Source organism: Hemitrygon akajei, chromosome 7 (genome assembly GCF_048418815.1).
Source record: "Hemitrygon akajei chromosome 7, sHemAka1.3, whole genome shotgun sequence".
In the NCBI taxonomy this organism is placed as follows: Eukaryota; Metazoa; Chordata; class Chondrichthyes; order Myliobatiformes; family Dasyatidae; genus Hemitrygon; species Hemitrygon akajei.
The window spans coordinates 166,901,497-166,921,561 of NC_133130.1; the positions used below are offsets into that span (position 1 = coordinate 166,901,497).

At 46.2% G+C, this 20,065-nt stretch overlaps 1 protein-coding gene across 1 annotated transcript in view; it reads right to left on the minus strand.

Moving 5' to 3' along the window:
• The window catches only part of LOC140731143 (prostaglandin G/H synthase 1-like), a 110,432-nt gene that overhangs the window by 66,752 nt on the left and 23,615 nt on the right, over positions 1-20,065 (minus strand). The window contains exons 3-4 of the mRNA XM_073052521.1: positions 19,294-19,410; positions 13,357-13,500 (exon numbers count right to left, since the gene is read on the minus strand). Coding sequence (XP_072908622.1) covers positions 13,357-13,500; positions 19,294-19,410 — 261 coding nt within the window. The remainder of the gene's footprint in view (positions 1-13,356; positions 13,501-19,293; positions 19,411-20,065) is intronic.

A 20,065-nucleotide genomic window follows, 5' to 3' on the forward strand; every position in this document is an offset into this window, starting at 1 on the left:
GTATAAGATGATGAGAGGCATTGATCGTGTGGATAGTCAGAGGCTTTTTCCCAGGGCTGAAATGGTTGCCATAAGAGGACACAGATTTAAGGTACTGGGGAGCAGGTACAGAGGAGATGTCAGGGGTAAGTGTTTTACTCAGTGAGTGGTGAGTGTGTGGAATGGGCTGCCGGCAATGGTGGTGGAGGCGGATACGATAGGATTTTTTAAGAGACTTTTAGATAGCTACATGGAGCTTAGGAAAATAGAAGGCTATGGGGAAGTCTAGTAATTTCTAAGGTAGGGCCATGTTCGGCACAACTTTGTGGGTCGTGAGCCCCAACAGATCTACCTGTGAGACCATAAGGCATAGGAGCAGAATTAGGCCATTTGGCCCATCGTGTCTGCTCCACCATTCAATCACGGCCAATCATTTTTCTCATTCTCAGCCCCACTCCCTGGTCTTCTCCCATAACCAATCAAGAACCTATCAATCTCTGCCTTAAATGCACCCAACGACCAGGCCTCCACAGCCGCCTGTGGTAACAAATTCCACAAACTCACCACCCTCTGGTTGAAGAAATTTCTCTGCATCTCTGTTTTAAATATATGCCACTTTATCCTGAAGCTGTGCCCTCTTGTCCTAGACTCTCCCACCGTGGGAAAAGTCCTTTCCACATCTACACAGTCTAGGCTTTTCAACATTTGAAAGGTTTCAATGAGAACCCCCCCCCCCCCCCCCACCCTCATCCTTCTAAATTCCAGCAAGTACAGACCCAGAGCCATCAAATTTTCCTTGTATGATAATCCTTTCATTCCAGGAATCATCCTTGTGAACCTCCTCTGGACCCTCTCCAATGCCAGCACATCTTTTCTAAGATAAAGAGCCCAAAACTGTTCACAATACTCAAGGTGAGGCCTCACCAGTGCCTTATAAAGCCTTAGCATCACATCCCTGCTCTTGTATTCTAGACCTCTTGAAACGAATGCTAACATGGCATTTGCCTTCCTCACTACTGATTCAACCTGCAAGTTAACCTTTAGGGTGTTCTGCACAAGGACTCCCAAGTCCCTATGCATCAGATTTTTGGATTTTCTGCCCATTTCGAAAATAGTCCACGTTTGTTTCCTCTACCAAAGTGCATTAAAATGCATTTTCTAACATTATATTTTGTTTGCCACTTTCTTGCCAATTCCCCTAATCTGTCTAAGTCCTTCAGTAGCATTCCTGTTTCCTCACACTACCTGCCTTTCCACCAATCTTTGTATTATCTGCAAACTTGCCAACAAAGCTATCTATTCCATCACCTAAATCATTGATATACAGCACAAAAAGAAGTGGTCCCAACACCAACCTCAGTGGAACACCAGTAGTCACTGTCAGCCAACCAGACAAGGATCCTTTTACTCCCACTCACTGCCTCCTACCAATCAGCCAATGCTCTAACCATGCTAGTAACCTTCCTGAAATACCATTGGCTCTTAACTTGGTAAGCAGACTCAAGTGTGGCACCTTGTCAAAGGCCTTCTGAAAATCCAAATGTACAACATCCACTGCATCCCCTTTATCTATCCTACTTGTAATCTCCTCAAAGAATTCTAACAGGTTTGTCAGGCAAGATTTTTCTGAAGGAAACCATGCTGATTTTGTCCTCCCTTGTCCTGTGTCACCAAGTACTTCATAACCTCAACATCTTCCCAACCACTGAGGTCAGGCTAACTGGTCTATATTTTCCTTTCTGCTGCTTCCTTCCTTTCCTAAAGATTGGAGAGACATTTGAAATTTTCCAGTCACCCGGAATAGTGCCAGAGTCAACTGATTCTTGAAAGATCATTACTGATGCCTGCATGATCTCTACCGCTACCTCTTTCAGAATGTTAGGTTGCAGTTCATTTGTTCCAGCTGACTTATGTACACTTAGGTCTTTCAGCTTTTTGAGCACCTTCTCCCTTGTGATAGTAACTGTACTCACTTCTCTTCCCTCACACCCTTCAACACCTGGCATACTGCGAGTGTCTTTCAGAATGAAGACTGATGCAAGATACTCATTCAGTTCATCTGACATCTCCTTGTCCCTGTTGTTATTTCTCCCGCCTCATTATCTACCAGCCCTACATCCACTCTCATCTCTCTTCTACTTCTTATAAATTTGAAAAGCTTTCTCTATCTTGATTTTGTTTGCTATCTTGCTTTCATCTTTTCATTCCTGATGATTCTTTTATTTGCTCTCTGTAGGTTTTTAAAAGCTTTCAAATGCTCTATTTTCCCACCCATTTTTTACTTTGTTGTATACCCTCTCTTTTGCTTTTGCATTATCTTTGATTTCCCTTGTCGGCCACGGTTGGACTATTTTGCAATTTGAATATTTCTTCATTTTTGGAATACATCTATCATGTACCGTCCCCATTTTTCCCAGAAACTCCAGCCTTTGATGCAATGCTTTCATCCCTGCCAGCTTCTCCTTCCAATTACTTTGGCCAGCTCCTCTCTCATATCACTGTAATTTCCTTTACTCCACTGAACCACTGCTACATCAGACTTTACTTTCTTGCTATCAGATTTCAAGTTGGACACAATCATATTGTTATCACTGTCTCCTGAGGATTCCTTTACCTTAAGCTCCCTTGTCACCTCCGGTTCATTACATAGCACCCAATCCGATATACAGTAGCTGGTGCTCCAAGCAGTCTTAATGGCAAACTGCTCTAAAAAGCCATCTCGAAGGCATTGAACAAACCCACTCTCGAGATCCATATAGCTATCCTAACATTGCCCTTTTAACATCACCTTTTCTATTTCCTGTTGTAAACTCTTGTCCATATTCCAGCTACAATCTGCAGGCCTGTATATAACTGCCATCCTTTTACCCTTGCAGTTGTTAACCCAAGCTGCGAGGATTCAACATCTTCCGATCTTATGTGACATCTTTCTACTGAATTGATGCCATTCTTTACCAGCAGAGCCACACCACCCCCTGTGCCTGTCTTCCTATCCCTCTGATACAATGTGTAGCCTTGGACATTCAGCTCCCAGCTACAAATATTCTTCAGCCATGATTCAGTGATGGTCACAACATCATACCTGACAATCTGTAAAAGTGCAACAAGATCATCCACCTCATTTCTTACACTCCATGCATTGAGATATAAAACTTTGAGTACTGTATTTGCTACCCTTATTGATTCTACATCGCTAATACACTGACCATCACCCTGCTGGCTGCAATTTTCTCCTGTCATCTGCATGCCCTTCTTGACAGCCTGACTGCACGCTATCTTTGCTTTTTTAACCATCAGTCATATCCTGAGTCCTTTCACTCCATTTCCCATCCCCCTCCCAAATTACCTTAAACCCTCCCCAACAGCTCTAACAAACCTGCCTTCAAGAATATTGGCCCCCCTTGGGTTCAGGTGCACCCTGTCCCTTTTGTACAGGTCATACCTCCCACAAGACGGATCCCAATGATCCAAGAACCTGAAGCCCTGCCCCCTGCACCAGCTTCTCAGCCACACATTTATCCACCAAATCATCCTGACTGGTGCATGGCACAGATAGCGTTCCCCTGGAGATCCTGCTTCTCAGCTTTATTCCTAGCTCTCTAAATTCTCTCTTCAGGACCTCTTTGCTCTTCCTTCCTATGGCATTGGTAACAATATACACCAAGACAGCTGGCTGCTCTCCCTCCCCTTCTAAAACGCCGTGGACACGATCTGACACATCCTGACCCTGGCACCTGGGAGGCAACGTACCATTCAGGTGTCCCGTTCATGTCCACAGAGTCTCCTGTCTTTTCCTCTGACTATTCAGTCCCCTGTCACCATCTGTCCCCTCTTTCCCTTCTGCACCATGGACCTATGCTCAATGCCAGTAACCCGGTCTCCGTGGCGTTCCCTTGGGAGGACATCCCTCACAACAGTATCCAAAACGGTATACTTATAATTGAAGTGTCATTATTGAGATATCACTGTTAGTGAGAGGTGAGATGGACTGCTCTGGAACACGACCATCAACAGATCTGGGTCGTCACTGTCAGTGTTAATCCAGCTCCTCAGCGCAAGTTGTCCCGTCGGCAGTCAATGCCTCTTCGGAAGTTGTCCCAAGAGCTGGCCAGTTACACACTGGCTCGACACGCTGTTGCCTCTGTACTTGCGGTCTCAGCAATGAGCTTTGGAACTTTCAAAGGCTATGGATTTACTCGTCTCCGACGAGGCAACTCCACCTAATGTAAACCGGGAGTTCCAACTGGCTGTATGAATGTCACTGCCTAGCAGAATTGTTTTCAGTTTCCTCGTACAGAATCTCAACCAGGAAACCATTTTTATTTTACTTAGCAATAGGGTGCCGAGTAGGCCCTTCCAAACCTTTGTGCCACCACCTGGCAGTCCCCGGCAAACCCGATTAACCCTAACCCAGTCACGGGACAACTTACAACAGCCAACTAACCTACCCAGCAAGTCTCTGGGCTGAGCGGGGGAACTGGAGAAAAGTCACGTATTTCACAGGAATCACGTACAGAGACTCCTCACCGAGGACACTGGGATTGTACTCCGAACCTCGACACTCCGAGATGCAACAGTGTTGCACCAACCACTACCCTGCCGTGATGCCCCTTTGTAACTTTTAACATTGTACTTTGTGTATCATGGCCTTTATTACAAAGCGAATTGAGTACAAGAGCAAGGAAATCCTTTTGCATTTGTACAGGGCCCTGGTGAGACCACACCTGGAGTATTGTGTACAGTTTTGGTCTCCAGGGTTAAGGAAGGACATCCTGGCTATAGAGGAAGTGCAGCGTAGATTCACGAGGTTAATTCCTGGGATGTCCGGACTGTCTTACACAGAGAGGTTTGAGAGACTGGGCTTGTACACGCTGGAATTAAGGGGATTGAGAGGGGATCTGATTGCAACATATAAGATTATTAAGGGATTGGACAAGATAGAGGCAGGAAATATGTTCCAGATGCTGGGAGAGTCCAGTACCAGAGGGCATGGTTTGAGAATAAGGGGTAGGTCATTTAGGACAGAGTTAAGGAAAAACTCTCTTCTCCCAGAGAGTTGTGGGGGTCTGGAATACACTGCCTCAGAAGGCAGTGGAGGCCAATTCTCTGGATGCTTTCAAGAAGGAGCTAGGTAGGTATCTTATGGATAGGGGAATCAAGGGACATGGGGACAAGACAGGAACCGGGTATTGATAGTAGATGATCAGCCATGATCTCAAAATGGCGGTGCAGGCTCGAAGGGCCAAATGGTCTACTTCTGCACCTATTGTCTATTGTCTATTGTCTATGATCCAAACCTGGCTTGTCTCTACAGGATAGGATCATTAAACATGCAAAGAAATATGCATTGCTCTGCCTGAATAAAAATGCAGGAATGGGGTTGGAAGGGGAGGAGAGGATGGGGAAGGTAAGAGTGAGGAAGAGGCTGGTGAATGAGGGAGGGGAAGGGAGAGGAGGGGAGGATAGGAATGAGGGAGGGGAAGGGAGGGGAGGTGTGAAGGCTGGGAATGAGTGAGTGGAGGGACCCTCATTAAACCCCTACCCAATGGTAATAACCCAATATTGTTCCCAATGACCATGCCCCCACCTTCACCCCCACCCAGTCCAGAGGAAGCCTGCAGCTAGTGACAAAAATAACCAGTGTCCAGCCACTGCCTCTTGGCACGGTTCAAATCGCACAGGACCTCTAAAGCTGAGGAGTCGAAGGCAGCTGGTACAGGGGAGCTTTTGAAGCAATCCATACCAACAGGTCACACGGTAGTACGGTGGTGAGCAATCCCCTTGCCTACCACCAAGGTCCTTTCAGCAAAGGCAGACGCCGACTCCAGTAGTGGGCACAACCCGTGACTCCACGCCATCTGTCTCAGCTCACCTCTTCACTGTGGTTGCAAGCGACCTTACAGGTTCCTTCTGAAACCTTAGTGGGAGCGGGGACACATGACAGGGAGCCATCTTTTCATATTCAGTGACATTGTGTAGAATCTCCCGACTGTTTGTCCCACTCCCATCGGGGAGGAGGCTACATCGCATCCACACCAGGACCACCAGACTGAAAAAGAGTTACTGTCCCCAGGCAGTAAGGCTAATCAACACCTCCACCACTAACCCACCCCCAATCACCACTGCTGTATCATTTCCTGTCAGAGTCACCTTATGCACCTGTGCCTAGTGTCACTTTATGGACATTTATATTTATTGCTTTTTTCATATTAGTGTTCGTTATCTTATTGTGTGTGTTTGTTTTGTGCTGAATCAAATCTGGAGTAACAATTATTTTGTTCCCATTTACACTTGTGTACTGGGAATGACGTCAAACAACCTTGAACCCTGTACCTCGGCTCACCTCTTCACAGCAGACCCAAGCAACTCACAGGTTTGTCCGTAAACACTGGTGGGAGCAGGGACGGACGATGATCGCCAAGCAGGAAGAAATTAGAAGCCACTGCTTCATTCTCTACAAAACACTTTGGGACAGCTGGAAAGGGATGAGCAAGCCACTGTACCAACGTAGATCTTTGCATTGCTTTCACTTGAGTCTTCTGTGTATTCCAACATATTGGGATAAACATTTGGAAAACTCCAGCATCACTTGAGTTCTGGCCAGCTCCGTGCGAAAAGCCCTCTGGATGTGTTATTGTACGGAACCCACAAAAAGGAAGGCCTTTTTAAATAGCATTCTCAACTTCCTAAATGTAAATATTTAAAACAATGATCTGTAGAAGCAACTATAATCTTACATGTTAGCCGAGCTTCCTCTGCATTTAGTAACTAAACATCCTCCTTCCCTTTCTCCCATGGTTCCCCTCTCCTCTGTTCTTCAGCCCTTTACCTCTTCGCCCTATCACCTCCCAGCCTCTCACTTCATCCCACAGCTGGTTTCATTCATCACCTGCCAGCTTGTACTCCTCTCCCTCTCCTCTTCTTCATTTCCCTGCTTTGGCCTCTTACCCCTCCTCTTCTCTATCACCTCCCCCCGGTGCAGCTCCTCCTTCCCCTTCTCCCATGGTCCACTGTCTTCTCCTATCAAATTCATTCTTTGTCAGCCCTTTATCTCTTCCACCTATCATCTCCCAGCTTCTTTCTTCACCCCCATCGCTTTCACCCACCTGGATTCACCTATCACCTTCTAGTTTGTCCTCTTTCCCCTCCCTCACCGTCTTACACCTGACTTCTCCTCTTTCCTTCCTGTCCTTACGAAGAGCTCTTGGCCCAAAACGTTGAGTGTTTATTCCTCTCCATAGATGCTGCCTGACCTGCTGAGTTCCTCCAGCATTTTGAGTGTGTTGTTCTGGATTTCCAGCATCTGCAGAATCATGGTCACTAAATATTGTGTTCATAACTTTTGACTGCCCTGCCCAAAGCCTTTATTTGCAAGATTAAACTCAGTTGCGGGAGTGTGAACAAACATTGTTCCACTGCTCCAAGAGATTTTATATGCCTCAGCTCTGAACTGGCTCCATGACTGTGGATTGTGGCCATCGGGCTCCTGGACTGGCTTCACTCGGCTTGGCTCTGAACTGGCTCTGTGACTGTGGCCTGTGGCCATCGGGCTCCTGGAATAGTCTCACTCGGCTTGGCTCTGATCTGGCTCTGTGACTGTGGCCATCAGGCTCCTGGACTAGTCTCACTTGGCTTGGCTCTGATCTGGCTCTGTGGCCTGTGGCCATCGGGCTCCTGGACTGGCTTCACTCGGCTTGGCTCTGATCTGGCTCTGTGACTGTGGCCTGTGGTCATCGGGCTCCTGGACTGGCTTCACTCGGCTTGGCTCTGATCTGGCTCTGTGACTGTGGCCTGTGGTCATCGGGCTCCTGGACTGGCTTCACTCGGCTTGGCTCTGATCTGGCTCTGTGACTGTGGCCTGTGGTCATCGGGCTCCTGGAATAGTCTCACTTGGCTTGGCTCTGATCTGGCCCTGTGGCCTGTGGCCATCGGGCTCCTGGACTGGCTTCACTCGGCTTGGCTCTGATCTGGCTCTGTGACTGTGGCCTGTGGCCATCGGGCTCCTGGAATAGTCTCACTTGGCTGGGCTCTGATCTGGCTCTGTGACTGTGGCCTGTGGCCATCGGGCTCCTGGACTAGTCTCACTCGGCTTGGCTCTGATCTGGCTCTGTGACTGTGGCCATCAGGCTCCTGGACTAGTCTCACTTGGCTTGGCTCTGATCTGGCTCTGTGACTGTGGCCTGTGGCCATCGGGCTCCTGGACTAGTCTCACTCGGCTTGGCTCTGATCTGGCTCTGTGACTGTGACTGTGGCCATCAGGCTCTGGACTAGTCTCACTTGGCTTGGCTCTGATCTGGCTCTGTGACTGTGGCCATCAGGCTCCTGGACTGGCTTCACTCGGCTTGGCTCTGATCTGGCTCTGTGACTGTGGCCTGTGGCCATCGGGCTCCTGGAATAGTCTCACTTGGCTTGGCTCTGATCTGGCTCTGTGACTGTGGCCTGTGGCCATCGGGCTCCTGGACTAGTCTCACTCGGCTGGGCTCTGATCTGGCTCCGTGACTGTGACTGTGGCCATCGGGCTCCTGGACCAGTCTCACTCTGCTCAGCACTGACCCGGCTCTGTGACTGTGGCCTTCAATTGTCAGGCTCCTGGGCTGACTGAGGCACTGAACTGACTAGGTAGCTGTGAACTCACTTTTGAGGACTCTGCAGTTAATGTTCTGTGTGTTATTTGTTTAATTAAAAAAAAATTATTTGTACAGTTTGTTCTTTTCATTCACATGTTAGGTGTTCGATGGTCATTGTTGTGTATGTTTCTGTTAAATGGGTTCTATGTTTCCTTGTTTTGTGGCTGCCTGCAAGGTACATGATATCTTGTTGTGTATGATATACTGTACACACTTTGATAATAAATGTACTTCGAACTTGTGGAGTTTTGAACATATTTCTTATTCAGCTAGAGAAAGAGACCAATATCACTACCACAGAATCATAACACTGCCTTCCTCTCAGAGTACTTGATCCAAAGGCTTTCAAGATCCTATTCGCAAATGCAATAACTTCTACAGAGATGACTTAGGATTAAGCTGCACGTCACTCTGAGTTTCCCACAACACACTCAACGCTGCGAGGCAGCCTTGGCCAAGAGCAGATATGTGGTGTGTGGGCTCAGATCAGTCAACGTCTGTATTGTGATCTGTTCCTGCACATCCGATCACGCTGATCAGCTTGCTGGAAGTGTTGGAAAATGGAGCAGCGCAACGTTGCCCCTACGCTACCATGCCGCCCTAATCGACCAAATCACTGGGCTTTGAAACCGGGGCACTGTGGCTCAGAGGAAGAGCGAGCAGACGATGCTTCAGTACAGCCTCCCTTGTGTGTTTTACCACCTGGATCCGGCACCTGCCTGAATGTCACTGATGCTGAATTAGTCACTTTAGATCCCAGGTTCCCAACCGTTTTGATGCCCTGGACCGATACCATCGACCGAGGGTCCGCGGTCCGATGCCGCCGGCCGAGGGTCCGCGGTCCGATGCCGCCGGCCGAGGGTCCGCGGTCCGATGCCGCCGGCCGAGGGTCCGCGGTCCGATGCCGCCGGCCGAGGGTCCGCGGTCCGATGCCGCCGGCCGAGGGTCCGCGGTCCGATGCCGCCGGCCGAGGGTCCGCGGTCCGATGCCGCCGACCGAGGGTCCCGGGTCCGATGCCGCCGACCGAGGGTCCGCGGTCCGATGCCACCGACCGAGGGTCCGCGGTCCGATGCCACCGACCGAGGGTCCGCGGTCCGATGCCACCGACCGAGGGTCCGCGGTCCGATGCCACCGACCGAGGGTCCGCGGTCCGATGCCACCGACCGAGGGTCCGCGGTCCGATGCCACCGACCGAGGGTCCCTGGTCCGATGCCACCGACCGAGGGTCCGTGGACCCAGGTTGGAAACCCCTGCTTTACAGTCTCTTCCTTGCGAAGCCAGTGGACGGGAGGTCAGTGGTCAGCTCTGCTTATCACCAAACTGAAGGTAAGCTGCAAAATGTGGAAACTGAATAGAATGCACAGCACAATACAGGTCAGACCCCTCAACCCACAATTTTGTACCAACCTTTTAACCTTCCCTCCCACACATCCCTGCAGCTGTGCCAGCTGCTACCATCTGGGAAATGGCACCGCACATTAAAGCCAGGACCAACGAGCTCCAGGACAGCTTCTTCCACCAGGCCATCGGACTGATTAACTCACGCCAATACAATGTGTTTCTAAGCCATGTTGACAGTCCTGTTGTACATACTATTTATTAAAAATGACTATAAATTGCACATTGCTCATTCAGACAGACATAACATAAAGATTTTTACTCCTCATGTATGTGAAGGATGTAAGAAATAAAGTCAATTCGATTGTGTTGACACTTTAACCTGCTCCACGACCAATCTAACCCTTCCTTCCTACATAGCCCTCCATTTTTCTATCATTCATGTGCTAATTTAAAAGTCACTTAATCAGCAATGAATCTGTCAAAGTCTAAGTAAGTTTATTATCAAAGTACATATTTTGTTCAACCGCAGACTGCAACAACCTTCATGGACTCAGGGACTTAGATTACATTTTTTTTGCGTGACTGTATTTTACCGGTATTTTGCATGTGCTATGTGTGCTTTGTGCTGAGTATGACTGTTGGTTCTGCGTTTTGCACCTTGGCCCCAGAGTAACACTGTCTTGTTTGGCTGTATTCATGGGTAGTCACTTATGATTGAATGACAATTAAACTGATACATATATGTCACCATATACAACCTTGAGATTCATTTTCTTATGGCATTCAGAGTAAATTCAAAGAAACACAATAGAATCAATAAAAAACTGCACACAAAGACAGATGCACGACCAATGTGCAAAAGACAACAAACTATGCAAATATAAAAAATGATAATAAATAATACCGAGAACATGAGTTGTGAGTTGTAGAGTTGTTAAAAGTGAGTTCATGGGAGATGCTGAGGTCAGCCTGCAGGTGTCACCATGCGCCTGTGCCAACCCAGCATGCCCACGACTCTCCAACCCAGCATGACCGCGACTCACCAACCCAGCATGCCCACGACTCACCAACCCAGCATGCCCACGACTCACCAACCTAGCATGCCCACGACTCACCAACCTAGCATGCCCACGACTCACCAACCCAGCATGCCTACAACTCACCAACCCAGCATGCCCACGACTCACCAACCCAGCATGCCCACGACTCACCAACCTAGCATGCCCACGACTCACCAACCCAGCATGCCCACGACTCACCAACCTAGCATGCCCACGACTCACCAACCCAGCATGCCCACGACTCACCAACCCAGCATGCCCACGACTCACCAACCTAGCATGCCCACGACTCACCAACCTAGCATGCCCACGACTCACCAACCCAGCATGCCCACGACTCACCAACCCAGCATGCCCACAACTCACCAACCCTACCCAGTACACCTTTGGAATTTGGAAGGAAACCACATGGTCACAGGGGAGCATACAGACTTCTTGTAGAGAGCGGTAGAATCGAACCCTGATCTCATAGCTAACTGCTGTAAAGCGTCGCGTTAACCACTGTGCTACCACGCCGCTCATAAATCAGCCATGGTCAAATGGCAGGGCAGAGTGAATGGGCCGATTCTTCTCCTGTGTCTTATGGTCTAAGCAGAACCTCCTCCCTGAGGAGTGTGATACTCAGAGTAAAAGGATAGTAGTATGGGAGGGACGGGACTCAGAGGGAGGTGAAAGGCAGGTGAGAAGAGGTACGAGGTCAGAGTGGGGAACAGAAGATGAGGGAAGGGGGAGGGAATTTTTTTTACTGGAAGGAGAAGTTGATATTCCTGCCATCAGGTTGTAGGCTATACAGATGGAATACAAGGTGTTGCTCCTCCCCCCCTAAGGGTGGCTTCATCATGGCACAAGAGGGGGCCATGGACCAACATGCCAGTACGGGAATCAGAATTAAAATGTTTGGTCACCAGGAAGTTCCACTTTTGGCAGATGGAGTCGAGTCGTTCAACAAAGCGATCCCCCAATTTACAAGGGGCTTCATCAGCATAGAGACAGAGAAGCAGTTTCAGCGACAGATTACTATCGATGCAATGCTCCTCAGACAGGATGAAGAGGTCAATACTCCCCTATGCCATTAGGCTTTACAATTCTACCGCCAGGACTTAAGAACTTTTTAAAAGCTATTATTAATGCTTTTTGAGATAGTGATTTAGATGCATATCATATTTTTTTACTGAGGTAAGTATTGTATGTAATTAGTTTTGCTACAACAAGTGTATGGGACATTGGAAAAAAGTTGAATTTCCCCATGGGGATGAATAAAGTATCTATCTATCTATCTATCTATCTATCTAGAGGAATCTGCGTCAGGATCATCGGACACAATGGACAACTCCAGCAGATTTGCAGGTGAGGTGTTGCCTCACCTGGAAGGACCTTTTGGGGCCCAGAATGGAGATGAGGAGGGGGTGAATGGGCATGGGTAGCACTTTGGCTGCTTTCAGAGGTAAGCGCTAAGGAGAGGGAGAACTGGACAAGAGGATCGTGGAGGGAGGGATCCGTGCTGAAAGTGGAGGGGGAGGAGGTAAAGATATGTTTGGTGGTGAAACATATCCCTTTGGAGGTGGCGAAAGTTGCAGAGAATGATGTGGAGGCTCATAGGGCGGTAGGTAAGGACAAGAGGACTGTTAAGGTAGTAAGAAGACGGAGTGAATGAAAATGTCAAGAAAATGGAGGAGATGCAGGTGAGGGCAGCATCAAGGGAAGAGGAAGGGAAACCCCATTCTTTGGAGGAGGAGGAGGACATCTCAGATGCCCTGGAAAGGAAAGCCTCTTCCTGGAAACAGATACAGTGGAGACGAAGAACTGAGAAAAGGGAATGGCATTTTTACAGGAGTCTGGGTAAGAAGAGGTATAGTCCAGATTGCCGTGGAAATCGGTGGGTTTATAAAAGATGTTGGTCGACTGCTTGTCTCAGAGATGGGGACAGAGAGATTGAGAAAGAGGAAGGAGGTGGCTCAAATGGACCAAGTGAATTTAAGGGCAGGATGGAAGTTGGAGGCAAAGTTGATGAAATTGAAATTCAAGTACCGCGCACCAATACATTGCCATATATCTGCGGCTGGGGACTTAATGTTCACGATTCCAAGATTACAACTGTGACACCACTTTCATTATACTTCTCTGTGTCTTGGGCATTGTGAAAGATACTAAATAAATGATTCAAAAATAAACTAAATTTATATGAATTCCGGTCCACTGATCACATTTGACCTGAATACTGGTCTTTGATCCCCACTTCAATTTAAGTAATGTCTGTGTTATCTTTGACAAGGAAGTAAATCAATCCGTAACAATTCTCTCTTGCACTTACCAAAACTCAGATATTAAATTCAATAAATTCCACAAACCTGTTAAAACTAGACGCATCAAGTTGTCACGGAGGAATGAAATCTTATTTACAATATCCCACATCCATTTATAGTGCGTCAATAGATAATGCACAAAAGCTGGGCTCGGCTTCAACACTGTGTAAACTCTTGTCCAGAAATAAGCTGCAATTAAAAATACATAATTCAAGAAACAGCAAAGATCGCATGAAGTACAAGAAGACAATGGCTTATAGAAGGCTACTTTTTACCTTTGTCGGATCCTGATGTTTTTGATCCAGTGTTCTTTTGGAACAGTAATTCCCAACCCTTTTTTTATGCTTTGGAGCCTTACCATTTACAGAGGGATCTGTGGACCCCAGGATGGCAACCCCGGTTTTTGAAGTAGGGGAAGAAACACAAGACTTGTTGCATCATGATCACTTTACTAAGAGTTGATTCGACAGAGGAAAGTTGAACAGACAGTGACAGGACACTAAGAAGATTAAGACCATAAGACATAGGAGCAGAATTAGACCATTTGGTCAATTGAGTCTGCTCTGCCATTCAATCGTGGCTGATCCTTTCTGCCAAATGGGTTTCAGCCAGAGACATTGACTGTCCTTTTTCCATAGATGCTGCCTTGCCCGCTGAGTTCCTCCCAGCATTTTGTGTGTGTTGATCCTTTTTTCCCCTCCTCAGCCCTACTCCCTAGTCTTCTCCCCATAACCTTCGATGCCATGTCCACTCAGAACCTATCAATCTCCGCCCTAAGTACACCCAACAACCGGGCCTCAACAGGTGCTTGTGGTAACAAAATCCACAAATTCACCATCCTCTGGCTAAAGAGATTTCTCCACATCCCTGTTTTGAATGGATGCTGCTTTATCCTGAGGCTGTGCCCTCTTGTCCTAGACTCCCCCACCATGGGAAACATCCTTTCCACATCTACTCTGTCTGGGCTTTCAACATTTGAAAGATTTCAATGAGATCTCCCCCTCATCCTTCTACATTCCAGCGAGTACTGGCCCAGAGCCATCAAATGTTCCTCATATGATAACCCTTTCATCCCCAGAATCATCTTTGTGAACCTTCTCTGAATCCTCTCCAGTGCCAGCACATCTTTTCTTAGATTAGGAGCCCAAAACTGTTCACAATACTCAAGGTGAAACCTCATCAATGCCTTATAAACTTTCAGCATCACATTCCTACTCTTACATTCTACATCTCTTGAAATTAATGCTAACATTACATTTGCCTTCCTCACCACTGACTCTATCTGCAAATTAACCTTTAGAGTGTTCTGCACAAGGACTCCCAAGTCACTTTACATCTCAGATCTTTAGATTTTCTCCCCATTTAGAAAATAGACTGCACATTTATTTCTTCTTACTGAAGTGCATGACCATGCATTTTCCAGCATTATATTTCATTTGCCTGTCTCTTGCCCATTCTTCTAATCTGTCCAAGTCCTGCAGCCTACCTGTTTCCTCAACACTACCTGCCCCTCCACTAATCTTTGTATCATCTGCAAACTTGGCAACAGAGCCATCTATTCCATCATCTAAATCATTGATATACAGCAGAAAAAGAAGTGGTCCCAACACCGACTCCTGTGGAACACCACTAGTCACTGGCAGCCAACCAAAAATGAATCCTTTTATTCCTACTCGCTGTCTCCTACCAATCAGCCAATGCTCTAAGCATACTAATAACTATCCTGTAATACCATGGTAAGCAGCCTCGTGCGTGGCACCTTGTCAAAGGCCTTCTAAAAATCCAAATATACAACATCCACTGCATCCTGTTTATCTATCCTACATATTCCTATCCTACACCACAAAAAATTCCAACAGGTTTGACATTTAAGGCAACATCTTCCTTAAGGAAACCATACTGACCTAGCCCCATCTTGTCCTGTGACACCAAGTACTCCATTACCTCATCCTTAACAATGAACTCTGCCATCTTCCAAAACAATGAAGTCAGGATATCTGGTTATAATTTCCTTTCTGCTGCCTTCCTCCTTTCTTAAAGATTGGAGTGACATCTGCAATTTTCTAGTCTTCTGGCACCATGACAGAGTCCAATGATTTTTGAAAGATCTTTTCTAATGCCCCTACAATCTCTACCACTACCTCTTCAGAACCCTCGGGTTCATCTGGTCCATGTGACTTACGTACCTTTTAGCTTTTTGAGCACCTTCTCCCTTGCAACGGCACTCACTTCTCTTTCATCACACCCTTTAACACCTGGCATACTGCTAGCTTCTTCCACAGTGAAGGCTAATGCAAAATACTCATTTAGTTCATCTACCATCTCCTTGTCCCCCATTATAATTTTTCCAGCCTCAGTTTCTAGCGGTCTTATATCCACTTTCCTCTCTTTTATATACTTGAAAAAGCTTTGTCTATCCACCTTGATATTGTTTGCTAGCTTGCTTTCATATTTCATCTTTTCCCTTCTAATGATTCTCTTAGTTGCTGTCTGTAAGTTTTTAAAAGGTTCCCAATCCTCTATCTTCCCAACCATTTTTGCTTTGTTGTATGCCCTTTCTTTCATTTTTTACATTAGCTTTGACTTCCCTTGTCAGCCATGGTTGTACTATTTGGCCATTTCAGTATTGCTTTGTTTTTGGAATACATCTATCCTGCATCTTCCTCATTTTTCCCAGAAACTCACTCCATTGCTGCTCTGCTGACATCCCTGCCAGCATCTCCTTCCAATTTACTTCAACCAATTCCTCTCCCATACCACTGTAATTTCCTTTACTCCACTGAAATATTGCTACATCAGACTTTACTTTCTCTCTACCAAATTTCAAATCTGACTTAATCATATTGTGATCACAGCTCCTAAAGATTCCCTTACCTTAAGCTCCCTAATCGCCTCCAGTTCATTACATAACACCCGATCCAGTATAGCTGATCCCCTAGTAGGCTCAATGACAAACTGCTCTAAAAAGCCATCTCTTAGGCTTTCAACAAGTTTTTTTTTAATCAGAGAGTGCTGAGTGTATGGAATGGGCAGCCGGTGATGGTGGTGGAGGCAGATACGATAGCATCTTTTAAGAGTCTCCTGAATAGGTATATGGAGCTTGGAAAAATAGAGGTCTATGGGAAACCTGAGGTAATCTCTGAAGTAAGTACATGTTCAGCACAGTTTTGTGGGCTGAAGGGCCTATATTGTGCTGTAGGTTTTCTATGTTTCTATGTTTAGCAAGTTCACTCTCTTGGGGTCCATTACCAACCTGATTTTCGCAATCTACCTGCATGCTAAAATCTCCCATGACTATCATAACATTGCCCATCTGACATGCCTTTTCAATTTCTCATTGCAATCTGCAGTCCATGTTACATTTTCTTAACTCAACCCACAAGAATTCAAAATCTTCCGATCCTGTGTCACATCTTTCTACTGATGGAACGCCATTCTTTACCAGCAGAGCCACACCACCCCCTGTGCCTGTCTTCCTATCCCTCCGATACAAACTGTAACCTTGGACCTTCAGCTCCCAATTACAACCATCCTTCAGCCACGATAGCACAACATCGTACCTGACAATCCGTAAGAGTGCAGCAAGATCATCCACCTTATTTCTTATACTCCGTGCATTGCGATATAACACTTTGATTGCCCTATTTGCTACCCATTTTGATTCTGCATCCCTAATGCACTGATACTCACTCTGCTGGCTGCAACTCTGTTCTGTCATCTGCCTGCCCTTCTTGACAGTCTGACTGCACACTATCCTTTCTTTTTTACCATTCATCATTTCTTGAGTCCCTTTCACTCTGGTTCCCGTCCCCTGCCAAATTAGTTTAAACCCTCCCCAACAGCTCTAACAAACCTTCCTGCAAGAATATTGGTTCTCCTCGGGTTCAGGTGCTACCCGTCACTGTTGAACAGGTCATACTTCTCCCAGAAGAGATCCCAATGATCCAAGAACCTGAAGCCCTGCCCTGTGCACCAGCTTCTCGGCCGCACATTTATCTGCCAAATCATCCTGTTTCTACCCTCACTGGTGTGTGACACAGGCAGCAATCCAGAAATTACTACCCTGAAGGTCCTGCTTCTCAGCTTTCTCCCTAGCTCTCTCAATTCTCTCTTCAGGACCTCATATCTTTTCCTTCCTATGTCATTGGTACAACATGTATGAAGACATTCGGCTGCTCTTCCTCCCTCTGCAAAATGCTGTGGACACGATCTGAGATGTCCCTGACCCTGGCATCTGGGTGTCCCGTTCACGTCCACAGTCTCCTGTCATTAAGATGGTGTTGCTTTCTGTTTAGCTGTTTTATAGTCACAGAGGTGAAGAAAATTCCATTTAAATCGATAGATAAGAATGAACCAATTAGAAAGCACTTATTCAATACTGAAGTACCAAGTTAAGCAATGCAAAAGCACTTCTTCAAGTAATTCAGGACAAAGAAGCTTCCAGAATTATACTTCGTATCACCACTAGAGGCTACTTCAAACACAGGTAGAAAATTAATTGTTAAACTGCAAAGAAAATAACATTTAAACCGAGCTGTCAGTGCAGGTGATGCAAGTAATTCAATTTCAATATTTAAGAGAAGTTTGGATACGTACATAGATGGGTGGGGTATGGATGCAATGGTCCCAGTGCAGGGTGAAGGGACTAGGCAGTTTAAATGATTTAGCATGGACTAGGTGGGCCAGAGGGCCTGTTTCTGTGCTGTAGTTTTCTATGATTCTAAACTGTCTAACCTAAGAATTAAACAGTTGGATCTAATAGCCATTGACCATTTATTAATCCCATCCGCTGTGCAAGCAACGTTAGCGAAGTATCTCCTTAGGAGTTTCTTTCCCTACACTCCACTGCCTTGTGGCTACATCCACTCACGGGGAAGGATTTGGGAGTAACGTCCAAGGAAAAATCCAGAGCTGGTGTCAATAAGTCAGCCCCACATTGAGTTCATTGTTGACTGGTGACTCCTGCAACACTGCTAGTGCCAAACTGTATCAGTCTCTGCTGTTCCCTTGGATTCACCAGCTGTGTGGAGAGGGGGAGCCCGCTGCACGGACAACAGCTGCTCTCCATATCGTTCTGCCCTGGCTTGCGTATCACGTAGACAGCTAGGATGCAACATCCATTGTCACTCCTGGCCTCAAAATGACTACTCCTGAAGACGCCTCAGGTTTCAGTTTTAATCTTCAAAACATCTGAATCTTTATCCAATTACTGAATCCCATCACTCTTGCAATTTCTGAGAAGTTTAACACTCTCCAAAATTAAATTCACAAATTTTCAAAATTCATGAGAACGGAGCATTTGTAAGGAGTGTTTTAATTAAGATACCAAGAAGAACTTTAGAAACAGATCCTTGAATCCAACTTATCCATACCTATCTGAGCTGGGTACATTTGCCTGTGTTTGGCTCATATCCCTCTGGGTCTTTTCTACCCCTGTACCTGTCCAAATGTCTCATGGAAGTTGTCATCACACCTCCTCTGATAGGTCTTTCACCACCGCCCTATGTGTGAAACTTGCCCCTCAAGTCTCCTGTAAATCATTCACCTCTCACCTTAAACCTATTCCCTCTAGTTTTAGATTTGACTACCCTGGGGAAAGGACTGTGACCAATCAACCATTTTATCTAGGACTCCCATGATCTTATAAGCCTCTTTAAAGATTGCTTCTCAAAGTCCTACATTCTAGGGAAGAAAAGTCCCAGCCTATCCAGTCTTTCCTTAAGCCCTTCAGTCCCCATAGAGATGGGCCACATCAAGGAAGAGGTTTTCTCCGTTTGGATATTTAACGTGCCAAAACATTTAGGGAAAGGGACTTCCTTTTAATTACACCATTCCATCATGACAAAACTCCAAAAATAGGTCATGCTGGTGTTTATTCAATGTTATAAACATCAAACCTACTGCTTGACTTTTAACCTCAAAACATTGAATACAACTACATCGTATAATCTTACAAAGAACTGTAATTTGAAAACAACTTACGCACGGTGCAGTTAACTCCATGATAGCCAGTGTGTGTGCAGTCACATTCATAACCTTCTAGGCCAACATTAACACAAACTCCTTTATTCTGACAGGGCCAATAACAGCAGAGATTCACTGCAAAAAAAGACAAATGAAGTTAAAAATCGATTTATGACTATGAGACATAAGATATAAAAGACATACTGTAGGAGCAAATTAGGCCATTCAGCCCATCGAGTCTGTGTTGCCATTCCATCATGGTCGATTTATTATCCCTCTCAACCCTATTCTCCTGTCTTCTCACCGTAACCTTTGACACCCCGACTAATCAAGAACCTATCAATCTCTACTTTAAATATATCCATTGACTTGGCCTCCACAACTGTCTATGCCAATGAATTCTATACATTCACTACTCTCTAGCTAAAGAAATTCCCCTCATTTCCATTCTAAAGGGACCTCCCTCTATTCTGAGGCTCTGCCCTCTAGTCCTAGACCCCCCACTGTAGGAAACATCCTTTCCACACCCCTCTGTCTGTGCCCTCTGGTCCTAATCTCCCCCAGTATAGGAAGCATTCTCTCCACATCCACTCTAGGCCTTTCAATATGGAATAGGTTTCAGATTTAAGTTCTGAGAGATTGCATTTGCCAAAAAGGTCTATTCACAAGTTTTCTCTCTATTATCTCCTGCAGCGTAGTAAAAGGAATCACCAAGAAATTAATTTGAAGATAGAACACACAGAGAATGTTAGAGGAACTCGGCAAGTCAGGCAGCATCTATGGAGGGGAA